This window comes from Cloeon dipterum, chromosome 4 (genome assembly GCF_949628265.1).
Source record: "Cloeon dipterum chromosome 4, ieCloDipt1.1, whole genome shotgun sequence".
Taxonomy (NCBI): domain Eukaryota; kingdom Metazoa; phylum Arthropoda; class Insecta; order Ephemeroptera; family Baetidae; genus Cloeon; species Cloeon dipterum.
Genome location: NC_088789.1, coordinates 5,866,361 through 5,893,303, shown reverse-complemented (window position 1 = coordinate 5,893,303; position 26,943 = coordinate 5,866,361). Strand labels below are relative to the sequence as shown.

The 26,943-nt window shown below is 40.2% G+C and overlaps 1 protein-coding gene across 3 annotated transcripts in view; it reads left to right on the top strand.

Annotated features, from left to right (window-relative positions):
- The window catches only part of al (aristaless), a 37,330-nt gene extending 18,816 nt beyond the window's left edge, over nt 1–18,514 (top strand). Inside the window, exons 1-6 of one of the 3 annotated variants that reach the window (XM_065489211.1) lie at nt 2,163–2,318; nt 10,508–10,715; nt 13,329–13,374; nt 15,568–15,724; nt 16,395–16,507; nt 17,975–18,512. In XM_065489211.1, the coding sequence (XP_065345283.1) occupies nt 10,513–10,715; nt 13,329–13,374; nt 15,568–15,724; nt 16,395–16,507; nt 17,975–18,268 (813 nt within the window). In that variant the 5' untranslated portion in view covers nt 2,163–2,318; nt 10,508–10,512 and the 3' untranslated portion in view covers nt 18,269–18,512. Of the gene's footprint in view, nt 1–2,162; nt 2,319–10,507; nt 10,716–13,328; nt 13,375–15,567; nt 15,725–16,394; nt 16,508–17,974 lie in introns of those variants that run through there. The other 2 variants (XM_065489209.1, XM_065489210.1) reach the window with 2 other exon arrangements.
- The last annotated feature ends 8,429 nt before the right edge of the window (nt 18,515–26,943 follow it).

The window sequence follows — 26,943 nt, the reverse complement described above, 5'->3', positions numbered from 1 at the left end:
ACTTTTTTTTTTGTAATTTAAAATTTGTGTTTCTGTTTTACATTTCTTTTTTACCTTTTTAAGAGGGAAAGAGGATGAAGGGTTCAATTCAATAAATGTATTTCCATTTATAAAATATATAATCATAGTTAACTAAAGCTTGAAAGATTATATAAAATCTATTACATATGTGCTAAGTTATAAAGTATATATATAGCTTTGGTAAACGTTTCTCACGGGTAATTTTAGCTTGTCAATTTTGAGCACAAGAAAATGACAAAAATTGCTTTACAAAGAGCATGCTGGTTTTATTTTACTGTGATTCCCCATGAATTGAAATTATTTTAGGCTATTGAATCAAAAGTGTTTCGGTTGCCACTTATTATCATTTTTAGCCGCCAATCCGACTGTACTTGTACTTGCAAAGCACCTCGCTGTGAGTTTTGGGGTATAACTTATACGCTTTTGGCTTTTGTAAGCCACGATAACGTAAAACACAGGGTCATGGATAATCTATATAAAGCAAAACAAAATCGTTTCTCTTTGTGACGCTATTTTTGTCATTTTACCTGCGCACAAAAATAGTACATTGAAAAGTTTACATATTTCCTTTAATAATTTGTATGAGTATATATGTGTTATAATATTGACCACGCAAAAATAACCTGTTGGCTTGCATTGTTAAGTGCATGCTTGGCGTTTAAGTACATAATAATATAAAGCTTCACGGAAAATTTGTGAAAAATCCTTTTCTACCTAATGTTGCAATGTGTAGTATTTAAAAATTAGGAAAATTAATTAATGGTTAATTGCCAAAATTAGGAAAAGGCTAATTATTTCCCAGGTTGCCATTTCAATTTTTGATAAAAAAAAATTGGCTTTAAAGACTAATCAAGAGGCAAGCAATGCTATATATATACTGTCTCCTTATTGAATATCATGATTTGTTTCGCCAGTAGGTAAATTTGCCTCACAGCTCGCAAACTATTAGATTAAGCGACGAGAGAGATCGAAATCAAGCAAAAAAATCATATAAACCACTATTAATTTTTCGAGAAATTCGGCAAAATGTGAAAATTAACTGTTTTAAATCCTGATTTCATTATTGCACATTGTATAGAGATAGTCTGTTGCAAAATTTTACACACAATAAACTCAATGAACTGCTTTCTACAGTCAGTAATGCTAAATATTTTTAATTCTTGGCTAGTAAACCTCAAGGTAGGTATACCAACCTTATATTTCGTGCACTTTTGCTATTATGAGAGAATGTTTATATATATAAAGGTCGAGTGCGGGCTGATATAATATATGCGCCTATACATTTTTTAATGTCTTGCATAGCAAGTAAAGAGTTCATTTGGATTTGGGAGGATTGCTTTTGGCAGTCCGATTCGCTACTTGCTGGTTTATACCTTCTCCAGCTTGCGTGAGTAAATTTTACGCGACGAAATGAGCAGTAAAATTATCTGCTCGTCCTTTACTGCGGGCTTCTTCAATGAGGTCTTTCACGAGTGGTTCGCTATTAGGGGTTGGCCCATGGAGAACAGACTAAAAGCAAATAAGCGCATCTTACTTTCAATAATCTTATTACTTAAATATTTTGCAACTGTCAAAATTAAAACAAAAAATTTTAAAAAAATGGACTATATTATCACAAAAAAAAGAAATGTGCACACAGGTTTAATTATTTAAAAAATTTGGATGGCTCTCACCTGTGTGGAAAATAAATTCTAGACGGTTAATCAAATAATTAACAGTGAAAATTCTACGTGGTAAAATTAAATATTTTAAAACTCTAATTTAAAAGAATCAATTTTTAAAATTTTAGTGACACTAAAATCTTGACGAGCGGAGGCACGAAGAAGTCAGATTTGTGGTGGCAGCGCATAATAAGCAGGAGTTATGCCCAAAAAGAAGCGCTGGCACCCCCCGGTCAGCGGGACCAATAATAAAAATGGTTATTTGGATAATAAAGTCCAATTAAGACACAACTTCATCTGATTGCAATTTATGGCTCGTCGGCAGGCCGTCGCCGCGTGCAATTAACCGCGCGTTGTAATTAATTAAGCAAACACGCCGCGGCCGGCTTTAATTGCGATCGGTGCGCGGCGGCGGCGATTGGTCCGGAGAACGCCCGCCCCGCGCTCAGGGGCGGGCCCACGCCCTCTGGGGTCCGGCGCAGGTACTCGCCGACCCTGACGCAGCGCGAGTCGTGCAGCCGACCTGACGTGAGTGCAAGAGCAGCCGCCGCCGCCGTTTCTGCCTCTCGCTGCGCCCGCTTCCTCTCGGCTTCAAAAAAACGACGACGGACAGCTGCTTTTTGCACCCGCAAGAAGGTGAGTGACAGTCCCACGGTCCCACGCGGACCCGGGCCCCGTCCGGGCCCCAGTTCAAGAGCGGCCAAGGCCGTCTCTACGACCTAATGAGTACGCGGAAGGTGATTAAGTGTAATTAGCCGCGGCGCGTTCAGGTGTGAGGAAATTCGACTCGCGCGCTTACGTACTCGGAAGAATCAAACTATATTTTCGCTTTTGCCGCATTTGCTGCTTTTCGTGGTATAGATCAGCTCGAAATTTGCTGCGGAGAAGTTTCGTTTCTCTTGCCAAATCCTGGAAACGTCGTTTGAGGCGGGGTTTCCGCGAAAAAAACGTCACGCCCCATTATTACATAAATTAGAAATTGTGCTCTTAGTTAATAATAACGTATTTTGTTTGTTGATACAGTTTGGCGGTTTGTTAGATATTCTCGGTCGATTTTAAGGTGCCAGGAAGTGAGATTCACTTTATTTTGTTTAGAAATTTTCCTTGAATCAAAATCCTGAAGAGAAATATGACTTGTCTAATTTTTCTTCGGATACGGTCATGTCTTAAACAAAGAAAAATTGTGTTTCTAATTCCTTGTTTCCAAATCAGCAAAAATGGGACCTCAATTTCCTCTCTCTTTCTACAGTTAATTTAAAAACCTGTGATTCACCAAGCTCTGAAGCTGGAGACCAAAAAAGCTTTAAAGGAAAAAGCCACAAGTGGCGGAAAAGCTGGTAAAATAATATTTTACATAATCCCTCTTATTCGCCTGATTGCGATTGAAATTAGAAAAATAAATAAATCATAGCTCTTAGAGTAATTTAATTTTATTCAAAGCTTAACAATTATAAACAAATATAAATTATTTAAATGATTCCCACTATGTATAATAATTGAATTGAACGATTTTAGATTTGTTTTTAATTATGTTATTTGTCTGATTCGAGTGCTAAATTCACAATTCGTCAAAATCATTTCGAAAATTTACATAAAGATCCAATTAGAACACAATAACTATCATAATTTTGGCAATTTCAAAATAGCACCATAGATTAACTATCACGATGTTCGTTGATAGTTTCATGTTTGACTTTTTGGTTCTAGAGCAGAATAGTTTGCTCATTTAATTATTGTCTCTTATTTATTGCCTGTCTGAGCGAAAAAGCACGCGAGCCGCGGGAGCAAATAATTGAAAGGCCCATTCGCACATACGAGCCTCACGCCGAAATTCTTGTAAAACGCTGCTGTGCCGATGAGTGTTTGGGTGTTGTGTGTATTCCACTATTAATAATGCATGGGCGCGCGTAATTGTTATATGGGCCGTAAATTCCACCGCTCGCCGGTCGTAAATCAACAGGTGCCCCTAATTCGCGTCTCCAAAACGCGCGGCGGACGCGCACAAGGAAGTTGATCGAGGGAAAGTTATAAATGTGATGTTAATCTCGCTTGACAAAATAAATCGTGATCCACATAATTATCATGTCAAGGGGACTAGCAAGTGAGCAATAATATTTTTCAGAAATATTTATATTTTTTTAAATGATATACCTAATATTTTAAAAGCAGAATTGAGTATTTGAAAGTTTCATTTACGGGTGACCTCAATTTCAATAGTATGCTGGTTAATTTAAATTTAAAGAAAACTGGATGGCTTGAGACAGTGTGGAAAATTAATTCTAGACGGTTAGCTAATAGTGGAGGAAAAATCATATAACATGTTCTTTCAATTCATAACCACATATGAGTATTAATAGCTGCTGAGAGTTCTGAATCAGAATTAATTTTTCAAACAGAGTAGATAGCCATTCAGTTTTTCTTAAATTTAAAAATTAAACCTGTGTGTGTATCTTACTTTGTCTTAAAATGTTAAAGTTTTCTTTGCTTAACCTTTTAGTAAAATAATCTTCATTCGGAATGCACGTGGAGTCTGTAATTTTGAGGAAATAAAATTGTGTATTACAAACCAGACTCAATATAGGTACATTATTGTCAAGAGAGTGACTTTTTTAATTTTATATAAAATAATTCTAATATATTTCGCATTTGAGAGGCAGAAAAAATCCCGAAAAAATTAAAATAATATTTCTACTTGTTTATGTCTTTCTATATTAAAAAATGGGAAATTATTGAATACATTAACAATTAACCGAGTGATGTTCATCATTGGTTGAAACATATCTTTCTAATTAATAGTGCAAAAGATATTTCTTTAGAGAGCATTTTTAATTGAACGCACGTCATTTCAATTTTGTGGAAAAGCCGCGCTCACCAGCATGAAAAGCGCAAAACGAGAACAAATGCATTGCTCGTGTGCCTCTTCCGTCGTCACGTAGTTTCACATGTTGCGGACAGGAAAAAGGAACCACCATATCTGTCGTTTTCCCATTATTTATATGAGTGTTGTGTTCTGTAGTTGCTAATGAAAAATTTCATTAAATACCAAATAAACTTTTCACCACTCGAGGCTCACTGGACAAGCATAAATCTGCTGAGCGAGCAACCTTTTCTCTGGTGGTGGCTGCTGGATATTCGGCCAATATAATTATGATTGGCAGCGTAATAATAGGTTTCTCTGACCGTGTGTGTAATTAATTGGTCAAATTTACGAGGCGAAAAATCTCGTTTGCTCCTCTCGCGCGCTCGAAAATGTACACAACCGGACGTGCAGCCACAGCGCCCGCCGCACTGCTCGTTTTGTCGCACAGTTTCGCTTGAGCAGGAATTTTTTTCGAAATGGCTTTCCAGCAGTGGAGAGGCCTTTCAAATAAAGATCATGTACCATCTCGTGGTCTCCGGGAGACTTTTGAACACTACTTTTCCTTGACGAAGGTCGTCTACCATTAATAGGCAAACTGATAAAAAGGTTACAAAATACGCTGAGACGCGCTCGTAAAGCATAAAATACTGCTTTTAGAGTGCATGCTTGTCCCTTTCACGCGCTAAGTAAATATTTTTTGGTTGTTTTACAGAACCAAACTTATTTAGTCAACACCTGAGACACAAAGAGTGATTCTTTGTTTTGTTTTAAAATTTTCTATTTCAGTGGTATTTTGGTTAACTAACTCGTTGTTAGGTAGAGAATAGTCACAGAAACGATTTTTTTCATAATTTCGAACATCAAGAGCCATCTTAGCCTCTTGAATTTAATGGAAGGATGAGAGTGATTAAAATTTTAATTTAACTTCATTTTTTATCCTTTTAGAGTGGCACCCTTACTAAAACTTCCTAGAAATTCAGATTTTTGCAAAATATTTCAAAAACAACCAAACAACTTTGTAATGTACGAATTCCTGAATGCTGGCTCATCTGTAATTTTAGGAGAGTTTTAGTACAATTTTTCTCTGGCAAAGCAATTATAATCGTTTCCAGGTAGAGCAAAAACGAAATGCAATTACTCCCATACCGCAAAAGGTGCAGTTATAATTTTTCTTCTGCCGCCGCGCGCGTCTGCGTGTGCGCTCACACCACATTTACATGAGATGCTGAATTTTCCCCGGCGAGCAAGCAAATCAAGCGGAAAATAAGTCTGGCCAAAACAATTTTCGCGACGCCCGTATTAATTCTGACGACGCACGCGGGGCCTTCGCCTACGCTGCATGTGGCGCTGTGACGTGAGTTCCACCTTCGCACTTACCATCCGCGTGCAAATTTCATTTAGGCGGCCAGTAATAGGCGGATTTTTCTAGTTAAACGTTACTTATCGCCTTTCAATAAATATACCCTTCCAGTTTTGCTATATTTACGAACACCACATTCAAAACCATTTCATGCGTTATAGTAGTTAAAATAAATAGCAAAAACTAGATGAATTTTTTATCTTGGATGGCATTGATTTCGTACTCCTCTGCGGTCTGCATTAAAAATGGCGTCTCGCAGAGCCAGCCAATTAAAAGATCGAGCAAATATGCACTCAACAGAAGATATATTTAAACTTTTTAAATAAGTATGTTACAATTCAAAATAAAGTTACATAATTTTCATAGCTTTTTAAAAATCTTTTGTCATTATTTTAGAACGTCTCACTTACTTATGTGGCTAAGAAGAAAGACAAGCCCCTTCTGATAATGAACTATATAAAAGGATTACACAAAATAATGTAAAAGCTTTATTTTTGTGAAAAATCCTTTTCCCCTTTGCTTGAAATACTATTCTAAAAATGAGGAAAAAGCTCAAAATTTCCCAGGTTGCCGCTTAAATTTTTGAGAAAATCAGTTCAAAAGTTTGCATGCTAATCAAGCGGCGAGCACACTTGCCTCTTTATTGGAAATCATGATTTTTTACAATAAAGCGAATTTTTCCTCCAAATTTGCAATCCATTGGATAGACCACAACGAGAGTAATTGAAGCAAAGCAAAAATATCAATGGAAAATCCGTTTAATTTTTCTAGAAATTTGACAAAGTTTAAATGAAATTGAAATTTAACTGTTCCTTGGTCCTTGACATTTTCGCACATAATAGAGATAAATTGTTGCTATGTATATAAATAGCAATAAATTAACTCAATGAACTACTTGCTATAGTCAACAATGCAAAACTTTCTTCATTTTTGGCCTGTAAAGCTCTACTTGAATCATGAGGAGACAGAGCTATTCTATAAATTTTCAATTTTTCAACTATAGTCAAATTTAAAAAAAAAATGTGTGATTTACCCTTCGTGTATTGGTTTCTTTCCTTCGTCTGTTCGATACCAAAATCATCAGTTATGAATGGCATTGCGACACAGTGAGGAGTCAATAGGGAGAGTGAAATGTCGCGGCGGGACTGTATAGCCGCCGCTGTCACAACAAATTACACAATCCACCACGCACACCACTTACGGACCTATAAAATATGAAATGAAATTTCCATCAGGTAGCTCGATGAGAAAAATAACATCTCGATGTTCATTCATCCGCGTGCGAGACTCGATTCATTCATAATTATTTCATCAGGGGCCCTTCACATTCACTTTGAGTCAGAAAATTTTGGTCTTTCGACCACAGTTTTTTCCTCGGGTGTCCGATTGAACCGTTCATTCAAGTCTCTCTGCTCTCGAACATTTTATTCTCCTAATTTGAGCTCATTAGAGCGCACACACGCGGTGCACCGCGCGCACTAATTAGTGACGGAGCGGCTAACTACTTATTAGGAAAACACCGTGTTCAAAATGGGAAATTAAAAAAATAATAATAGAATAAATAAAGCTGCTGCTGCCGCCGCCGCCGCGTGTAATAATGAGATTGCTGCTGCCGGAATTGGTCTTTTCCCTCTCTCTGGCCTTTTGCTGTGGCAGCTTTAATTAAAGGAGGCGGTCCAGCACGATAGATTGTTATTTCTAACCGTCCATACCTCGTCAAAAGCTGCTCCGCACACTGTAATTTTTGATTCATATTTTTTTTAATGAATTAAGGAGGAACCCCTGACCCGGTGCGACTTGTTGTTTAATCCCCGTGATCTGGCGTGAGTATACACATCAATCCAGCCGATAGCAATTATCAGCTTGATGGCATAAGCCAATCTAGAGCTGAACTGAGAACATTGTCACTCGTCAATAAAGGAAATTTGAAGTACAATCGAAACAACTGGTTGATAAGGATGCAAATTGGGTGTTTTCATGAGAGATTTGATATCGTCTGCAATTTTCAAATCGGGTTTTCTGACTTTTTATGTGTTGTTTGGGTCATATAGTGGTGTCATATTATCCAAATTTCGCGAGAAAAATCGAAGTATCTCTCCCAGAAAACCAATGCAAAATTTTTAGAAACGGGCTCGCCTGAGTTAAAAAATTGTATCTAATAAAGGAACCTTAAATTTGGTATCAAAAGATGTCATATTAAATGGCCGTCGCCCATTTATTGTACTTTCTCATTTTTTTAATATTCGAATTTTTCAAATTTGAGGAATAATTGAATTTATTCCCAATTTATTTCCAATGCCCAAAATAGTTTTCATCTTAAATTTGTTTTTCTTGCATAGGAAAAAATTTCGCCCCAAGCGTGTTTCGTGTCTAGAAAATGTTTAGATGAACCAGTTTTTGAGGTACTTTGAGGGTCAAACTTTGAAATATCGGCATTTTCTGTTTTCGGTGAATAGTGAGAAATTAGAAATCGCACGACCAGATTGTTTTGACGCAGGGACAAGACCATCAAAACAGATTTTAGTATTATAGCCCAGGCGTCAGGGTGGTTTCTGGACACAAAAATATAAACAAGGAAAGTCTTTATAAAAAATAGCACCAATATTATGTACACTATTTTAATATATTTTTATTTTTATTTTTAATTTAATACATAATACAAATTTAAAACATAAACACCACAAATATGGGTAATCTTTTTTTAAAAGTTAGCAATGAATGTGCATTGAGAACGCCACTGCATTGTCAGTACTTTTAACCGATAGATCTTGCTAATTAAAATGTTAAGGTACCCAAGCCAAATTAGATATTTAGATTTTTCTCGCGTTTCGTCTGAATTTTGTATTCGAATCCTGAAGTGTCATTATCAACATCCACAGTCTATATTAAAATTTTCCAAATTGATACAAAATATAGTGTCGTCAAAATATTACTGCATGAAATAAACTAAACAAGTTTGAAAAGCATTATTTCTATCCACTGGGACACATTCAATTAAAGTGCTTTTAATCGCTTTCTAATCTGCCTGTGCCATCACCGATGAAACGCTAATTGAGGGCGATCAAAATATTTAATTAACAGTCACAGCAATTAGGAGAGGAAGAGGCGCTTTTTGCAGGCGGCGGAAGTGCGCGCGTCTTCCCGCTCGTAATGTGTGTTTAGCTAATAGCGAGTCTGCTTGCCTGTAAATTAAATTTTATCTGGCGGCAGCCTGCATAGTTCGCTCGACTCCTCCGACTCTCCTTTGTACATTACATTTCAGCGGCTCCACGCGGCGCGCAGGTGCACGCTTATCACACTCGTCGCCGCCGCCGTCGACATTGCCTCGCGTTTTAATTACCCTTAATTGCGAAATAATAGCTAACAGATTTTCGGCCCGCTCGGAAATTCGTCCGTCCGCTGCGGGTTGGTCACGTAAAAGCAGGCCTAGACCGCCTGGGAATATTAAGGAAGGTGCTGCTGGCGCCCTGATTTTGAATAATGACACTGCTGCGTTGGTGCGAGCCGTAATTGATTTTTAATTACGTTAGCCGGGAAATATAAAATTGATTTATTGCTTCCAGGACGCTTTTTTTTATCAATTTTCCAGTAATAAAATGTACACAGAGTGATTTTTCGCTCTTCCTCTTCATATCTCCATCTAAATTACTTTTTGAACGCTTTTGAAGTGGGTTTCATTATTTTGTCCCTGTTCCAACCACCTGTTTTTGTACTAAATAAATAATTATTAAAATCAAGAATGTATGAAACTCGTTCTTGCAAAAGAATATTGATATAATGAAGTGTCATGGTAGATTTTTATAGTCAATTAAAAAAAATTACTGTTAGAAGAATTAAAGGCAGCTTGCTCGTTGTAATCAAATTTGTGCAAAGTAAAATTTTCTAGACCATCAAATTTTAAAAACATTGATACACATACAGAACGCTGCGCCTTTATTCATCTTGAGGAGAGAAAAGTCTTCTTTCGCGAAAACACTCTAGATAAAATATAGAAAATTTTAGCATATTTCTGCTCGCTCGGCCGGAGGATCAAGGAAGACTGGAGAGGCGGGAAAAGGATCGCTCCGAAAAAGAGCGCGGCGTACACGCCGGGTGACATGTGTATTAGGAATTTCAATTTAATCGAGTTAAAGTGCTGTCCCTGGTTGTAGACAAGCGAATTGAAAGGCCGCGCGGCCGATAAGGTGGCGGCGGCGGCGACCAGTTTATATTATTATATGGATTCGGGTCCCCCTCCATCACGGGCCTGGTCGCCAAAACGCTTCCTGCATTCGGAGTAGAATCCGAAAGAGCTGAAATCACAACCTGATTATTAGTGGCGACGCCACTCTGTAGATACAATAAATAATTTTGATCATTAGCCTTCAATTCTTATTCGTCGTTAATTCTTTCTCAAATAGCCCTACTTTGAATTTCAAAGAACCGTGATTGATTCTCATAAAAATGAAGTAATATATTTCGAAGGTGGCCCGTTTGAGAGAGGGCCCCGACCGGTGCGGTTCATAATATGCGCGCTGGCCGATAAGCTAATGTGGCCGACGCCAGCCTCCTCCATTAGCCGCGTGATTAATCAAAACTCACACTCTGGCCGTGTGTCACCTGCAGGCTCGATGGGAGTGGAGCGGCCCTCTGCCTCGGCCGGCGGCGGCTCCGACACGGACGACACGGATGACAAGGCCGGCGCCGACCACGGCGCCGACTTTCCAAGCACCAAGCGCAAGCAGCGCCGCTACAGGACCACCTTCACTAGCTTCCAGCTCGAGGAGCTCGAGAAAGCATTCGCACGCACCCACTACCCTGATGTCTTCACCAGGTAAATACCACTTTCTGCACTCCAAATAGGGCTATTTTTTATTTTAAATTGGTTTAAGCCAAAATTAATGTAACTGATTTTCTAATTTAAATGAAAAGTTTCAAGACGACAATTATACAATCTTTATAAACTCGTTAACATTTTTCTAGTAAATTTAAACCGAAACAAAGTTTTGAAACATGCTTTGTAAAGCTTCGTGCTCGTTGTTACAAACATAATTATGATTTGAAGTCCGTCGCCTAATACTGTTGATCCGAAGCAACCCAAATGTTTTAAGGCAAACTCGGTAACAAATTAGATTGTTGTCGTTTGGTTGTAATTCGTGTTCTGTTTGCGTAAAATGTTTTTTTTTCTTATTAATGGAAAACAAACATAGATTAGAACACAAGTTCGTGATGTGGATGTCGTTGATTTAGAATAATTTAATTGAAGCTGTCGTCAGAGATGATAAGAAAAATAATAATTACTTGAGAGTGCAGGTTTTATATTTTCGAGCGCCGCGTGGAGTTGTTTGTGTCCATTAATTCGCTTATCGTGTTAAAATTAATTAAGCACTCCGGCTCTCAACAAGTCACGCTTTTTATCTCGATTTGCAGCTCATTTTCCCTTTTAATTCGATTACCGGCCCAGATAAAATTTCAAAGAAAACGCGGCAGTAATTTCTGTCTTACTTAGAAAAGTGCAACTTTGTTGTGTAATTTCTCAATTAATTTGCAATAATTATCCATGCGGCTGCGACGCTCGAATGCTTGTGTGCGCGCGTGTTGTCCGCAGTTCTTTGTTCTCGCGTGGCTTTGCCAAAAGTCTCATACAAAGAAGCAGCAGTGAAGGTCCCGTGCAGTGGCGGAACGTTTGATCTTTTCGTCGCCTCTCGCGCATTTTTAAGTGCTCGTTTTATTAACTCGGCCGCTCTCGGCCGCCGGTAATTTGCTACATTTCATGACTTCATTATCAAATTTGCGCCGCAGTTAATCTGTCAACCCGTGGAGCAGACTGATTTTTATTTCCCTCTGCTGACCGTTGCCGTGACTCACTCTCTCGCGGGAGGAAGTCAAAATGCTCCAAAAGCAGGAAATTCCGCGATCGGCGAGCTAGTGACTCGAGATCCGCCACTGGCGCGACCAGTAGAGCCGCGGCCAAATGCTTTTTCTCTTTTGTGGTTCCTAGAAGCGAAAACCACAGCAGCAGCCTACCTTTGTCTCAGCACCGAATCTATGGGAAAGATGTTATTTTATTTCGAAACGAGTAAAAGTGAATCATGTATAATATAATTTCATCAGCACGCAATATTTGGCGGTATTTTACTGCAAAAAGGGATCAGGTTTTTTTTAATTTTCGGAGACTTTATACGGCTGCTCGTGCGGATATTTTTTCTAGGTTCGCAGCCATGATGTGCAATAAACTGCTTTTTGTGACTATAAATCCTTACTAATAGGAAACCATCGACGCGCGGACAGGAAAAGCACGGGCTGATTAATAATTTAAAGTATATATGTTCTTGGAGGTCGCAATTAATTGATAACAAAGATTATCTTCTTGTCTTTAAGCATCATACTTGTAGTAATTTAAATTTAATTGACTCTCACAAGCACTCAGCAGAGATAACTGAAGTAATGAATGACTGCAAGTCTATTTATATATGTATATATATATATTATTTTACAACCCATTTTTCTGGAAAAAAAATATTTGAACATTTTTCCACTGCTGACATACTAGCCTATTATCACGCCAGACAAATCTTCCACATGTGACGCTAACAACACTTCCACGAAACAATGAAATCTTCAAAGCAAAAATGCAAATCGGTGCTGCGCGGAAACACGTAAATCTGGTGCCTCCGTTGGCGTTTTCACGCCGAACCGCGCAATAATTAACACAAAATCTAATTACCGCGCCGCGCTCGCCTGCGTGTGTTTATAAATTTTACAACTGCAGCAGCAGAGAGCGCGTATAGACGAGAGCTTCTTTGAGAAGTTTCCTGTCATCGTGGCGGCGTGCAATTAGCCGCAAAATCACGGACCTGTATTTCCAGTGCGTGTGTTTATAGCGGAAAAAGACGCAGCAGCAGCAGCAGAGCAGTCCACTTTTCGGCGGCGCGGATTTCATTAAAAAGACGCCCGGGCTCGCATATTATGGAAATATTAATTGGATAACCGGTTCGGCTTTATTATTTTGTCACTGATTGCCTTTAATTACCGGCGTATCACATTAACATGGGCGATAAAAATCAAATTAACCGGCGGAATAATTTGTCTGAGCCTGCTGCACGGAGGAAAAGAGCAGATAAGATACGCACGCGGAGAGCAGGGCCTGCCTACGAAAATTCATATATATTGCCGTGTTGAGTGAGCGCGGAGATGGAAAAAATCAACATGCTTGCAGCGGGGTCGTAATTCAATTTGCATTGTAATGAGGCAGCGCGGCGGTTAATTAATTTTTAAATTACCGCCGCGCTCGTTTTCTCTCTCTCTCTCTTTCTCTCCGCGTGTTGATACACGTCCGAAAAACGCTGATGACGCGCGCGCAAGGTCACTCGAATTAGCCTCCCCGCGCGTATCTTTTGATTGATCGCCGCTGATCCAATTAACAATTTCATTATGTGTGTTGCAGAGAGGAGCTGGCGATGAAGATCGGCCTTACCGAGGCCCGCATCCAGGTGAGTGTCTTTCCTCTCAAACTGCACCCTCACGCAGCTCAAAGGTCGAAACACCGAGCACGCGTGCGAAATGAAGAATTGAATCCCTCTTTTATCCTTACTCCCTCCAAATGAACGGACTGTGATTGAGCTATCATGCAATAAATTTCAATAATGTTTATTAAAAAGCTTTTTCGATAAACGTTTTATTTAGCTGGCTAAATGTCTTTATAAAAGATCAATAAAATCTTATTTGATCTATATGATGGGCTTAAAACTGGAAAAATACTGGCCATAATCAGATTTATATTTGAGTAACAATAGCTCATTTTTTTACAAGAAACAATATAAAAATGAATTTCGAATGCTTATTTTCTAGGCCTTCAAGGTTGGTATACACCAGTGAGCACGTTTATTGTGAGACCGAATACATTGTTCAAACATTTGTCCACCGTAAGAGGGTGGAAGTCAGGGAAATTTTTAAACTTGGGGCCTGTAAGGAGGGTTGCCATAAAAGCATTGCACTTGCCACAACCCAGGAAAATTAAAAAGTTTGATTTTTCTGCTAACAGAAAAAAAATATTTTTGATTAAGTCAAATTCTATGAAAATTCTTCACCGAAAAAATAATCCGTGATTGGCTTGCACATCCCTCTACTAATCCAGACTTTGGAGTGCAATGCCCTTTATCAGGTTTTAGTGAGACAGACACATAAGAGGCAAAACTATTTTTTTATATCTATTTGCCCCTTTTATTTATGGTCCTGAAAATCGAAAGTTGGTTACGGCGAGACACCCCATCGGCGGTGCCTAAATCCTAGTTGTGTCGGCATTTTTGCCGAGGTGGGTACCACTCACTCATGCATTCGTTGGTGCGGCTGGCTCGCTTGCTCGCTCGCTCAGCACTCACTCAGCGCGCAGTCAGTCACCGGTGATAAGGCTAATAGCTTTTTGACGCTTTTAAGCCGCTTCTACGCGCGCCCCGTTCGTCCTCTCTCTGGCGGCGGCCGTCGCGCGAAAGCAAAAGGCTAAAAGCTGCAGCCGGCGCACCACTCTCTCGCGGGGCTCCCATAGAGTTCCTTTTTCCCTCCTTTCCGCGAACACGGCCATAATTGAATTAACACACGCCTCGGTAATTATACGGCAGCACCGAGACACACACGGCCTGCAGCTCTCGCAATTATTTTATACCGCCGACGAAACCAACACGCCGCGCAATTTCATTCTCGCGCCTATTTGGACCGGGGCCTCCCGCGGGATCAAATCGTTGTTGCACGCAACTAAAGTAATGATAGTAGCAAGAAACGATTTTTCACGTTTGGCACATTCTCTCAATTTTGTCAGACGCTCTACAAGTAAAAATTTTAAAAATAATTATTTTTCCCTATTTCGTTCGTTCTGTTTGCCAAATTCTTGCTTAATTATTTAATATTTTGAAGATCAACTATCACAAAATTACACAAAAGCATAATAATAAAATTCTGAAAGTATTGAAGAACACAGATCCAGTGCATTTCCCCATATTTCCACGGAAGGGTCCTGCGCTCAACTAGTTTCGGCTACAGGTTGCAGCCCTAATTCCTGAGCTTCCTTACCCTTATTAGTATAGGGTTGTGGATAACTCTGATAAGAGGAATTAGGGATGCGACCTGTAGCCGAAACTAGCAGAGAAAGACATTACTGTAGAATTGTGGAAAAATAAACAGCGTACTGCACACCAAGGAAGCTGCTCCTAATTTCACCTGAAAATCATAAAAGCCTCGAGTGCATCTGCCTTCATAGGGATTATTTTACCAACTAAGATGCAGTAAAATTAAAAAAAATAGCTTATGTATTAATTAATAGACGCATTTTATTTTAAATTAAATTATCAGGAAAAATGAGTAGCAATTTAAAATGGACCAATTTTTATATTATTATCATTTGTTGTCAGATGACATTGAATGCGGCTTCCTTGGTGTGTAGTGTTGAGCTGTATATTTTCCATAATTCTACAGAAAGGTCCTGCTCTAGTTTCGGCTACTGGTTGCAGCGCCCTAATTCATGTAATCCCTGTCCCGTCTGGGGGCTGAGGATAGCTTTCGCCGAAATGAAATATTGATGAAAGCATTTTATGAAATGATATTTTTATTTATTCAGTATGATTGGAGTAAAACAATTCTTTATAAGATATAAAATTAAATCGCTGATTGTTTGTTTGTATGTGTGTTGGCAGGTGTGGTTCCAGAATCGGCGGGCTAAGTGGCGCAAGCAGGAGAAGGTGGGCCCCCAGGCGCACCCTTACAACCCCTACCCGCCGTCCGGCTCCCCAGGTCTTCTGCCGGCCTCAATGCCGACCCCATCGGCCGCCTCATCGGCCGCCGCCACGCAAGGTGAGTCGTCGCTATCATTCTTTATTTACAGTTTCGCACCAAGGCACCGTGACAACTGCACTATCTCGATTTTTTTTTGCAATTATGACGTCTGCCGCGGCGCTCGAGCGATCTGCGGTTGTGATACTCGCAAGCGGCTCGTTGCTTTCTTGCCGATTTCATGCCTATTCCGAGCAAATTACTACTTTTATCGCGAGAGCGATCGGTGTCAAAATTATTCTAAGCCTCTGAATCATTTTTTCAGTTAATTCTTAGAACTATTGTGCTAATTGTGACATCGCTTTTATTCCACCTCAAGAATCAAAAGTGGGGAGATAGGCAAAAATTCAAAATTTTGTGCGTTTAACGGGTCATTGTTTCCGCACGTTGAGATGAAAGAATATTTTAACGACTAAAAAGATCAACCACATTCGATTTACCAGCTTAATTAATCAAACTATTCGTTGAGCTACCCTCAGACAATGATGCAATTAATGAGCAGCCGGTGACTTGCACATTGTTTTATATTTTGTGAGGAAAACGAAGCGCACCCTCTTCACTTCTAATTAGCTTTCGATCCCCTGCCGCAGCCAGCGAGTGGTTGTTTGCTTGTTTGGCGAAAACACAAATCCAATTAGGAAAGGCACACACACACACACGAGGAGTAAAATACGTGCGTTGATTGTTGCAGTGGCCGGACCGTCGATGCCGGCGGCGCCGTTCCCCCCTCCGGGCCTCCTCCTGCCGCCCTTGCTGAGGAAACCCTTTGTGCAGGATGCGTCGCCGCCTTTTCTTCCTACAGGTGAGTTTCCTAATGTAATAACGATCGCATTTCGTGACTTGAACCGCAGAGCGCATTGTGTGCGCGTCCTTGTTGCACCCTACAAGCGATAATTGCCCTATGCGATTGAACGTCATCCAAATTTTATATATTTGTGGACCATTTATATTGAGTATGCCTTTTCTGCTCCTTTCCCTTTGAAACGGTTGAAGACATTGTGACCATCTCTGATAATTTCTGAAAATTTAATTAGTTAGCAGTGAAATTTCGCAGCATTCTATACCACTTTGGTACTTCAAAGATTCTCGCGTCTTGCGTGTCTCAAATAAAATATCATGTGGCTAGTTTCTTGTTGAATTGAGATGCACACCTTTGGTTTGTTTCCGCGTTCGGAGTGCAACAAAAATCCTATTCGTTTCACATTTGTATACCTGAGCAGAGTGTGTGCCTGATGCCGCCGACAAAATTACTACAAAACAAAAGCGCCCTCGACAGTTGCGTAATCTAAAATATAATTGAGACGAACTATAATTTGATTACGGAAATGGGTTCTGAACGCGCGCGCGGCCCAACCTCTCCGAAAATTATCTTTCATTTCTCGAGAGAGACTAATTTGACTAATGTGCACATGCCGTCATGGAAAGAAATTGTATCTGGAGATGCTTTTGTCCGCGCTTGATTGGAACCTAATTGGAACAAAACATTGATATCGTGGCTCTCCCTTTTGCATTTTCTTATCGAAGTCGGCTGTAATTTCATCAAATTATACGCGTATGGAAATGAGAAAATAAGCGTTTATCATTTCTGTGAGGAAAGTCGTAATTTTTTATCGGGAGCTCATTAAACACATTAAAAACAGTGAGCTGGAGTTTTCCCCGCTATTTCACCTTTTTATCAAAAGCCAAGGGGTCGAAGGAGGTCGTCCTTTTGCAGTTTTGCTAAACATTAAAGACAATTTTTAAGTCTGCGCGTACGGTGTGGATGCGTGCGTTTTTTCCAGCATTGAAATCTCTGATTAATTTTACTTTGTTTGAGGAATGAGGAATTTGGTGAATAGTGGACAACTTTTATTTGCCCAACAAAATGAATTAACTTTTTAGGGACACTGTGAATAAAATTCCGACGAAACCACATGCTATTTAAAATTAAAATTTTTATTTTAAGTTTAGCGTTTGTTTATATTCCAACCAATGAAAAATTTCCAGGCACAAAGCCCTTTTCTTATCATTTTTGAGGAGGAAGAAAAGCTAAATATTTATAAAAGCAGTAAAAACGTGGTAGCTAATAATAGATTAAAAAAATATGTTTTTTAGATTCCCTCTAAAGGTTTAAAAATCCATTCCAGTCTCGAAATATTTTAGTCAAAATCCAATAATGCTTTTTTACTTTTTAAAATTATCGATATTTAAATATGTGGCTGATTAGTGATTATGCATGCAAAATCCAAATCGATGAATTGCATAATTTTGTGTGCTTGTGCGCGTGTTGGTTTGTTCGCAGGCGGGCACCACCACCACCGGTTCCTGTCGTCGGCGCTGGCCGCTGCCCTGCTGCCCGTTTACCTGCCGCACCACCACTTCTCCCGGGGTCCGCCGATGCTGCCGCCGATGGTGGGACCTCCGGGCGGCAGCGGAGCCGGTGGCGGCGTCGGCAGCGGCGCCGGCAGCCGCGAGACGCCGCCGCCCGAGGAGGAGCTGGACCGGCGCTCATCCAGCATCGCGGCGCTGCGCCTCAAAGCGCGCGAACACGAGCTCAAACTGCGCGACCTGGACCTCAGCAGTTAACCAAAGACTCGGCCCTTCCGTCCGCCAGAGTGTGCTTCCTTTGCCCAGAGTGTTAAATTTCGAGTGCGCGCAACCTGCTTTGCCGAAAATTTTAACAAGCCTACGCTGCAGCCCAGCGACATTTGCCTCAATGCATATGATATGTTGTATATTTTTAATACCACTACTTGCATTTTATTTGCATGCAGCTGTGCCCAAATAAATTTGCAAAATGATGATATGAACAAAAAACGAAGTCTTTGATTGATTCAAGATAAAAAATAAATGGCTAAAAAATCAGTCAGATCTACAAATTTTTATTGCAATATTATAAAAGTGCCAGGCACAAGTCTTTTAAATTATTTTTCTAACTTTGACACGGAATAATAAGTGCAGCTTGTTAGAAAATATGTAGGAATCAACTTTAGCTTGTATAGGTCACAAATTTTTTGAACAACTGAAAGTCTATCATTTCTATTAGTTTCAAAAGTGCTTTTCACTATAGTTTACGTGCGGCCTAGCGCAAAATACACGTTAATTGACATTTTCTTTGCCATGCTACAATTCTTTACAACTTGCAAAATGACAATGTCATTTCTAAAAGAGAGTCCTGTTCAAAAATCTTCAAATTAAAAAACAATCAGTAATCGTGATAGAGAAGTTAACCAAATATTCGGATGTAATTACTGTGCAAAAAACTTTTAGACAACAACTTAACAGTTTTAAAAGTCAAGATAATTCTGTTTTGATAGAGTTTTAATCTAAAAATAATCTAGGAACAACTATTCAACTTCTTCAAATTAAATCATCAATTTGTTTAAAAGTTGTGTCAATTATTGTCTGCTCTCTCTTTCGTTATTGATTCAACGCGTTTAAAAAAATTATTTCATGATTTCTTGGTTAAAGCTAACATAAATTTTTACGATCAGTAAATTGGTTTTCCTATTCTACCAACTGAATAGATCTTAACATGCGCCCAAAGGTGTTACATAATTTGGCGACATATATTTTGAGTTGCTTTTAATAAATATACTGCGATCAAAATGACGTTAGTATTACTGATTATGACAGTTAAAAGTAAATTAATTCTGACTAATTTTGTTTCAAATAATAAAAACCGTGTTATTACGTCAAAATTTACGGTGGCCAATAATGCGAAACAGGCCGTTTTTTAAAAGGACAAGGTTGGCGCAGTTTCCGATATTAAATAAATGGTATAATTACGACACAGAGAGGATTTGTGTTTGTTTGCTCCCTGCTTTGATATTTCTCCGTCCGTTTCTGACTCTGACTGACTGAGTAATTAAATAATAAGCCGCGCGCACTTTTCTGCGTGCGTTTTTGCCGTCGCGCTTTCCTCGGAACGCGGCCCACTTTGGAGTTTCCACGAAAATTAAAACCCGCCGCCGCCGCCGCATTCCGATGACGAGTCTGCCAGTTTTTGCGCGCACCACCGAGCAGAGCAATATGGGGCTCGCATATTGAGCAGCTTCTCGCGAATTGACTCGTTTTAATTATCGTCGTCGTTTCCACGGACGGACCGACGGACGGACGGACGGACCCCCTGACCCTGGGCCCGCCCCACGCGCTAATGGGATCCGTCACTCACTCGGCACTCACTCGCGGCCGCCCGCTTTTGGCTTTTCTTAATTCAATTAGCCGCCTCCAAATCCGCTTGAAACTCGTCAACACTCGCAACGCACGTTTCGCAATTGCCTTTCTCGCGGAATAGAGTTGTAAAATTTTGCCTCGCTAAATTAAAGAATTAACCTTGAGGAATTCTCGTCCCTTTGTCTCCCTCTTTTTCGTCATTCGTAGAATGCTTTGGATGATGAATATGGGAAAGTTAGCTTTTGCATCATAAAACAAATAGCAATTATTATGCTTATGTATGCTTCATTGCTGCGGCACATGTAGTCGAAGAGCTCTTAAGAGGTCGTAGCAGAATGATAAAATATCATTTTAGAGTAAAAATTTCGTTGACAACAGCGTTGACAACTTGACTGCTTGCAGCATGGTAAAAAAATGTATTAGGCTTTCTTTGGGATTTTTCACTTTCGGATGTGTAGAAAAGACATATTATTGTCAAATTTCAGGAACTAGTAATTCACGTGAGAGAAGGAAGAGGAACTCTCCCACAGATATCATTTTTAATGTTTATTTTAATTATTTTAACTAATGGCTAATCTGTTGATTTATGCGAGATGTTTAGGGTTTAGTTTTTGCAGCTTAAAGTCTTTTCCATATTTTACGAACCCACTGTTTGAAAAACCAAGTGCTTAAAATTTTAATGTTTGCCTGCGTTCTGCAACACAGCACAAACTTTAAAAAAAAATCAAATTAAAAATACAATTTAAAGCATGATGCAACTCGTTTAAAAAAATTGCTATTACATTGCAAGTGTTCCGCTCAAATCGAACAAATTTTCAGAAAAAAACCAAGCTGGGAACTACTGTTTTTCACATTCATTCATTCATTTTTAGCAAAAAATCATGCAATATGGAGATAGTGTTCAGAAAGGGTTTTCGTTCCTGTCTTGTCTTTTTTTTGCAAAGAAACAAATTCTGAACTTTCCTTTCTTCTGATTTTAATTTATTTAAGTCGTCAAAGTCGAGTGGTTAAAGCGACTCAGTTGGCTGATGCCTGAAAATTGAATCACCGTTTGATTTCCTGAAGAACGTTTTGCAATAAAAAGAAGCGTATATCTCTTATAAGAGTTCAAAATGTGCTGAAAATAAGATATTTTCAACATATTTTGAACCTTAATTTTACAGTAGGATGTAACGACTTTAAAGAGTGTGATCCTTGATCCTGAATTACGCAGCAACTTGTTCTGAGAAAAAACGATTTCTCCTCCCCTTCCAATTATTAATCGAAGTGTAGATAAAAATCGAAACATCTTTTGTAAACTAATTGGATTTGCGCTCTGCGGCCGTTTATGACTGGGAACTTTTTTCCAGCACCGACTCAATTAAGATGGTTAATTTCGAGTGGCGTCGATTAAAAATTAATAACCGCACCGCTCGCGGATTACACCCCGTTATCGGCCGAGATTAGAACGGACCAAAAATGGACATTTCCCTTTCGCTGGCTGGCGCGCAGGGTCGGGCCTTCGCCGCCGGTAGCTAATTAGATTTCGGCGCTGTAATTACCGCGCTCAGCCTGAAAAACATTAGCTGCTCTCGACCCTTTAATCGCTTTTCGATGCTGCTGAGTCACGGCCTAATGAAAAACAGCAGCAGCAGCCATTTGCGCGCGCATAATTAAAAAAAGAGCGCTCAGGCCCCCCGCCGGCTCCGTTGGGCTCGGACGGGCCCCTATATGTAGGTATGTTGTGTGTGTGTCACAGCGGCGCCAACAGACGAGGGCCCCTCGCCACTTTTAATTGTCGGCGCAGCGTGCGGCCGGCCGACTAATGAAAAAGGACAATAAATTAAGCAAACGAGTCGAAAAGGCAGTCACCGAGCAAACGCAATCAAGCCGCAAACAATTAGACTGTCGTCATTAGGCCCAAGCGGATCGGATACTATAGCCGAGGCCAAAATATTTTTACTCTTTTAGCTTTTCACTTCTTTCTTAATAAGCGAATTGCGGCTAAATAGTAATAATAATGAATTTAATTTTACGCCAAACACTAAAATACGATGTGATACAATAAAGGTTTCCATCGTAATGCTGCTGCTTCCCTATAGCTCCTTGTCTTTGCATTTTGCAATTGATAAATATTGATATTTTTTCTTGCTTGAAATTTCTTTAAAAGAAAAATTAGCTCACTTGCCATTTTCTGTATTATACGCTAAAAAAGTGACCAATTACACAAAAATTTTAATTTGTTGAATGATGTTCGATTTTAATGAGGATTGTTTCCAATCGGGAAATTTTAGGATTATTTCATCCCTTAAACAAATTAAACAAAAACAGAGTAACCTTATGTTTTAAAATTGAGAAAAAAATCTATTTTGTCCTATTCCTGAAATATTTAATTATGGCTTTTTAAGCTTATTTTCTTTGATGTATTTTTTACGATTCCATAGCCGTTTTAAAGTCTTCTTGTAGAAGAGACTAAAATCTTTCACCCTGAGTCTTCCTCGCCAGCAGTTATTGGTAAATATAATATTAAATTAACTCCGGTGCTCCCCGCGACCGTGCGGCCGGCCGACGAGGGTTCATTCTGCCGCTGCTGACGACTCTGTTATTCATGCGTTCGCCTGGCTCTCTCCATTAATTTAATTTACGTCCGTGGGAAAAGCACAGAGTCTGCTGGAACCGCGGCGAAAATTGGTATTGATAAATGTCTGTGCGAGCGTGTTTGCTTGCCTCCATGTGTGTGTTTTTCGCGAGAATTATTATCATTAAAGATGAAACGGAATTTGCCGCGGCGATTAATTAGCGCAGGCAGCGTGTTTTTCTGCGCGATGATGCTCTGCACGTGTACTGGATTGTAATTAAAGCTCATGAAAGGGAAATTAATTCGCTCAAAATATAATCAGATACTTGTTGAAATATCTAAACATACAATAATTTTGATAATTCGATTTCAAGCAGAAATATTTTCTGCATGATTTTTCTATGACGGGGAATAAAAGAGTTTAATTTATTTGCGATGGTGGCAATACTCTGATTATGAGAATTTGTTAGCAGGTCAATAGAGTGATAATATATTACGTAAAAATCTAGCTAGATCATAAGGCACTTAATTTTCTTATTTCCTATCTGAGCGTTTTCATGTTAATTTTGACCTCAAATTTTTAAATTATCTTTGCATGCAGTTTGATATCGAGCAAATATTATTAAGAAAAATAAAAAATTGTACCTCTATTTTTTTCTTTTTAATGCTCACTTAAGAGACTTGTAAACAACTAGATATTAAATGAAAAAATATTGTATATTAATAAAGCTCTAGAAAATTTTCTGCGGAGCTGTTGTGTGTGCTGATATACAGTTTGTTTTGCGTCCGGTATAAATTGGATCGAGTTTGGTGATGACGTACCCGGGCGGCGGTTCATCGAAAAAAAATTGGAGTCGCGCTGATATTGGACTAATAAAAGGCATAAAAGCATCACACATCGGCATAAAGCATCAAGCTCGCGACTATCCGGCGTGCAACACGTTTCCAGTTTTTATCACAAAAACGGCGGCTCTGAGAATGGTCTCATTTTCCAGCCGCGCGCGCATCAGGTGCGTGCGTGCGCGTTATTCTAGTTTCTCCTCTTCCTCCCTGTGTCCCTGCACCGGCAGCTATATGGGAGCGGACGGGATGGACGCGCGGGGAGCAGCTTTTTATTGCAAATCATTTTCGGCCCGCTTATGAGGAATATGATAATGAGACGAGAGCGGCAATCTCGATTTTTTTAATTAAGCCGGGCCGCCGCCGCCGCCGCGGGCGCTCAATAACCAATAGATTTATGGCTACATCTCCATCGTGCGGTGCGCGCGGCTCCTCTTATGCGCCTATACATACAACCAGCAGTTAGCGCTCTGATCTTCTCATTTATTCCTTCTCGCGTGCATTCCTTCACATACCCCGCGAGCCGCTCGCTAATGGTGGAGAAAAATATTAAATTATAGGCCCTAGCTCAACAATCAAATTGAATTGCCGGCCCCGAGTGTGTGTGTGTCGCTGCAGCCAGCAGAGCAGAGACACACACAACCTCGTGTTGTCGTCCTGAAGCGGAGATATGCGCTTCTTTTAAGGTGTTGCACCGAATTTTATAACTAATCATTTGTTTAAAGGTAAGCGCAAGACTGAGAAAAGGGTTTTAAAGAAGAGTAATAAGATTGGACAATCTCAACAAGCAGGGGGACAAATGTGCCAAAGTCACCGAAACCACAGAAAATGTTTCCCACAATTCCCGCATACGTTGGGAGTTGCGAAATCGGAGCCATTAGAGGCGAGAAAATGTGTTCGCAGAGAGGCATCAACTGCATTTTCCGCTGCGGCTGCATCAAGCATTCTATCATTCCTAGTGCCGGCTAATTTTGTGCCACGTGGTCAGCCACCAGCCGCCGGGAACTTAGCTAAGATGTGCAAGCAACGCCAGCCACTGGTCAAATTTTCAAAAAAATAATCGGAAAGTGGCGTAGAAAAAATTGGCTTCCAGTCCTTCAGGCCGTTGAGCACTGTCAAACTTCCCTTTTTAAGTTTGTCAGCCGCGCCGGCCTTTGGGCTTCAGTATAGCAGGTCCAAAACTGCGCGCGGCTGAGATCATCCCTTAATCATTCTTTAGGTAAGGCTCATCCGTACGGACGGGATAAAAACTCGGCACGTAAAAAAGTGAGCTGTGTCCATCAAGTCTCGTGGACGGAAAAGCTGAGTGCAGCTGTTCCGGACGAATCAGCAACGTTCCATGTCGGAACGTGCGAGCAGGCACGAACATAAATTGCTGACTTAATTCGTTGGCGCGGGCCACTTCAGCCGAAGTGTGGCACCTCTTCATCGCGTGTTGCCTGCATCAGGGATGGTAACGTCTATATTCGTCTCTCTCGATGGCGACGAACGTCTTTCAGGTCCGTCGTCGCATGATGTCCTCCTCCAGCGGGCTGATCCAGTCATCACGGTGATTACAGGAATTCAGATTATTTGTGAATTCGTAATTGGGTCTTGTCCGTTTATATTTGCTCGTCAAACAATGTGATGTGACTGTTGTGTGTTTATGTGTTGATATTGTCTTCTCTGAAATTTTAATAAACCCTCAAGATCGGCAAATTCATCACTTTAACTATAATTATTGCAGCGTCGCACAAACTCATTCAATAATCCGTTCACACCACACAGGAATACAGGTGGCCCATCTGGATTTCTAGAATTTATACTAAAAACTGATTTTTACAAATTTTACTCTTGTTGGACCCGAAGATTAGAAGGACGATCGGCTAGAATTAAATTAAATACACAACACGTGACAAAAAATATCTCACACGTTTCAGAGCAATCGACTAGTCCGAACTTATTTCTGAGCACAATCTAAGGAACATAGCACATTGTGAAAATAGTAACGAGATCTCGTGACACCCCGCCACTCATGCCTCTCTGAAACATGATCAGCAAAACTTATTTTGTGACCATCAGCATTATTTACATTGATAAAATGTAGGAAACATACATGCAGGAAATTGTATGAAAACTTAACAGTTTTAATTTTATTTCCTCTCAAAATCCAGGCATCTCGTTCTCTCCAAATGCTTTCTGGATGTCAAAGACATTCAACGTTTCAACAAAATGTGTTGGGTCAATTTTCGATTCCGCTTCAGGGCTGCAACATGCCGCTATGTATATTGTTGGCGGTGCGTACGAAAAATTAGAAAAATTACCGGAGCAACGCTTCTTTCTGTGTGTGTGTGTGTGTGTGAGTGTGTGTGTCGGTCGTCACGAAAATTGGTCCTAAGTGCGGCCGCTTATCTCATATTATTTCCCTGCTCTCTCGGCCGGTCGCGGCCGCGGCGCGGAGGAGGCGTCGTTATTATATTATGGGGAACGGAGATCCGCGTGCTGGATGCTGCATTCTGCGTTTTTCATATCATCTGCGCTGGGCGGGGTTCATAAATCTGCGATAATTGGCACCGGCCACATTAAAGACGCCTCTCTTTCGGTAATTAATAATTCGTGTGCTGTGTGTGTGTTTGTGTTTGCCGCTCATTAGCCGGGCGCTGCAGGGGGCTGCATTAGCATAAGATCAATTACCCCGCGCGCATCAATCAAAAAATAAAATAATACATTGGTCAATATTTGATTATCGGCGCGGCAAAAGGCCTTTGAGAGTCGTCTAATTAATTTCCCATTCGCGCAGCTCGCGGGCGGCACAATTACTTTATGTAAATTATCTCGTCAAAGCAGCAGCAGCAGCAGCTGCCAGGTGGCATTGACATGTCCGAAAATCGCCCGCAGTCCACTCCTCGGAAAGCAGTTTAAAATAAATTACAGAGTTTATTTTTAATTTTAATTGGATTTGCGCGGACTGTTTGCTGAGCGGGAAAAATCGGGAGTCGAGGTTTCCGCGAGAGAGTTATCGTTTCGGGTAATTTCAATCATTAGCCACCTGCTGCTTCTCTCTCGCTCGCTCGTCAAAGGCCGTTTGTGCGGTAATGAGACCGACCTTTGCGAGCTGCAACCTGAGAGGAAGCGCCTTTTCTGATATGGATCAAAGTTGCAGGCAACGCCACCTTTCGCAGCCGGCCGAATTTTTAAAACGGCAGAGCGCTTTAAATTTGCTTGTTGCAAAGTCGAATGAAAGCAGAAGATTTTTCCATCGCATTTTCTGCTCGATTTGCCCTGAACATGCCTTGAAACGCTACAGTCTACGCACAGGATTGAGATTGCTGCCGTATTTCCTTTTGCGATCGGACAATTAAGTCTCGCCATTCAAGAGAGCCGCTCGATCTTGCATTATAATACACACATAATTATCTCTTATAAAATGCGACCTCTCACTGCTTTCACAATTTTCCAATCACGTTAAGAGAAGTGTCTTTTAATTAACGACGCGAGGCGTGCGTGGCATAATTAATTGCTCATTCCAAGATAGAGATCTTTAATTCATTCACAAAATCAGATCTTGATGGATGCCTCTGATGAGAAATTCTTTCTAGAGCAAAAAGCGCACCGCAGTGCTCGTCAGAAAAGAGCAAAACGCGCAGAACGCTGTGTTGAGAATATCTAATTAAATAACAAATTTAAAGCTTGTATTATAAGATGGTAC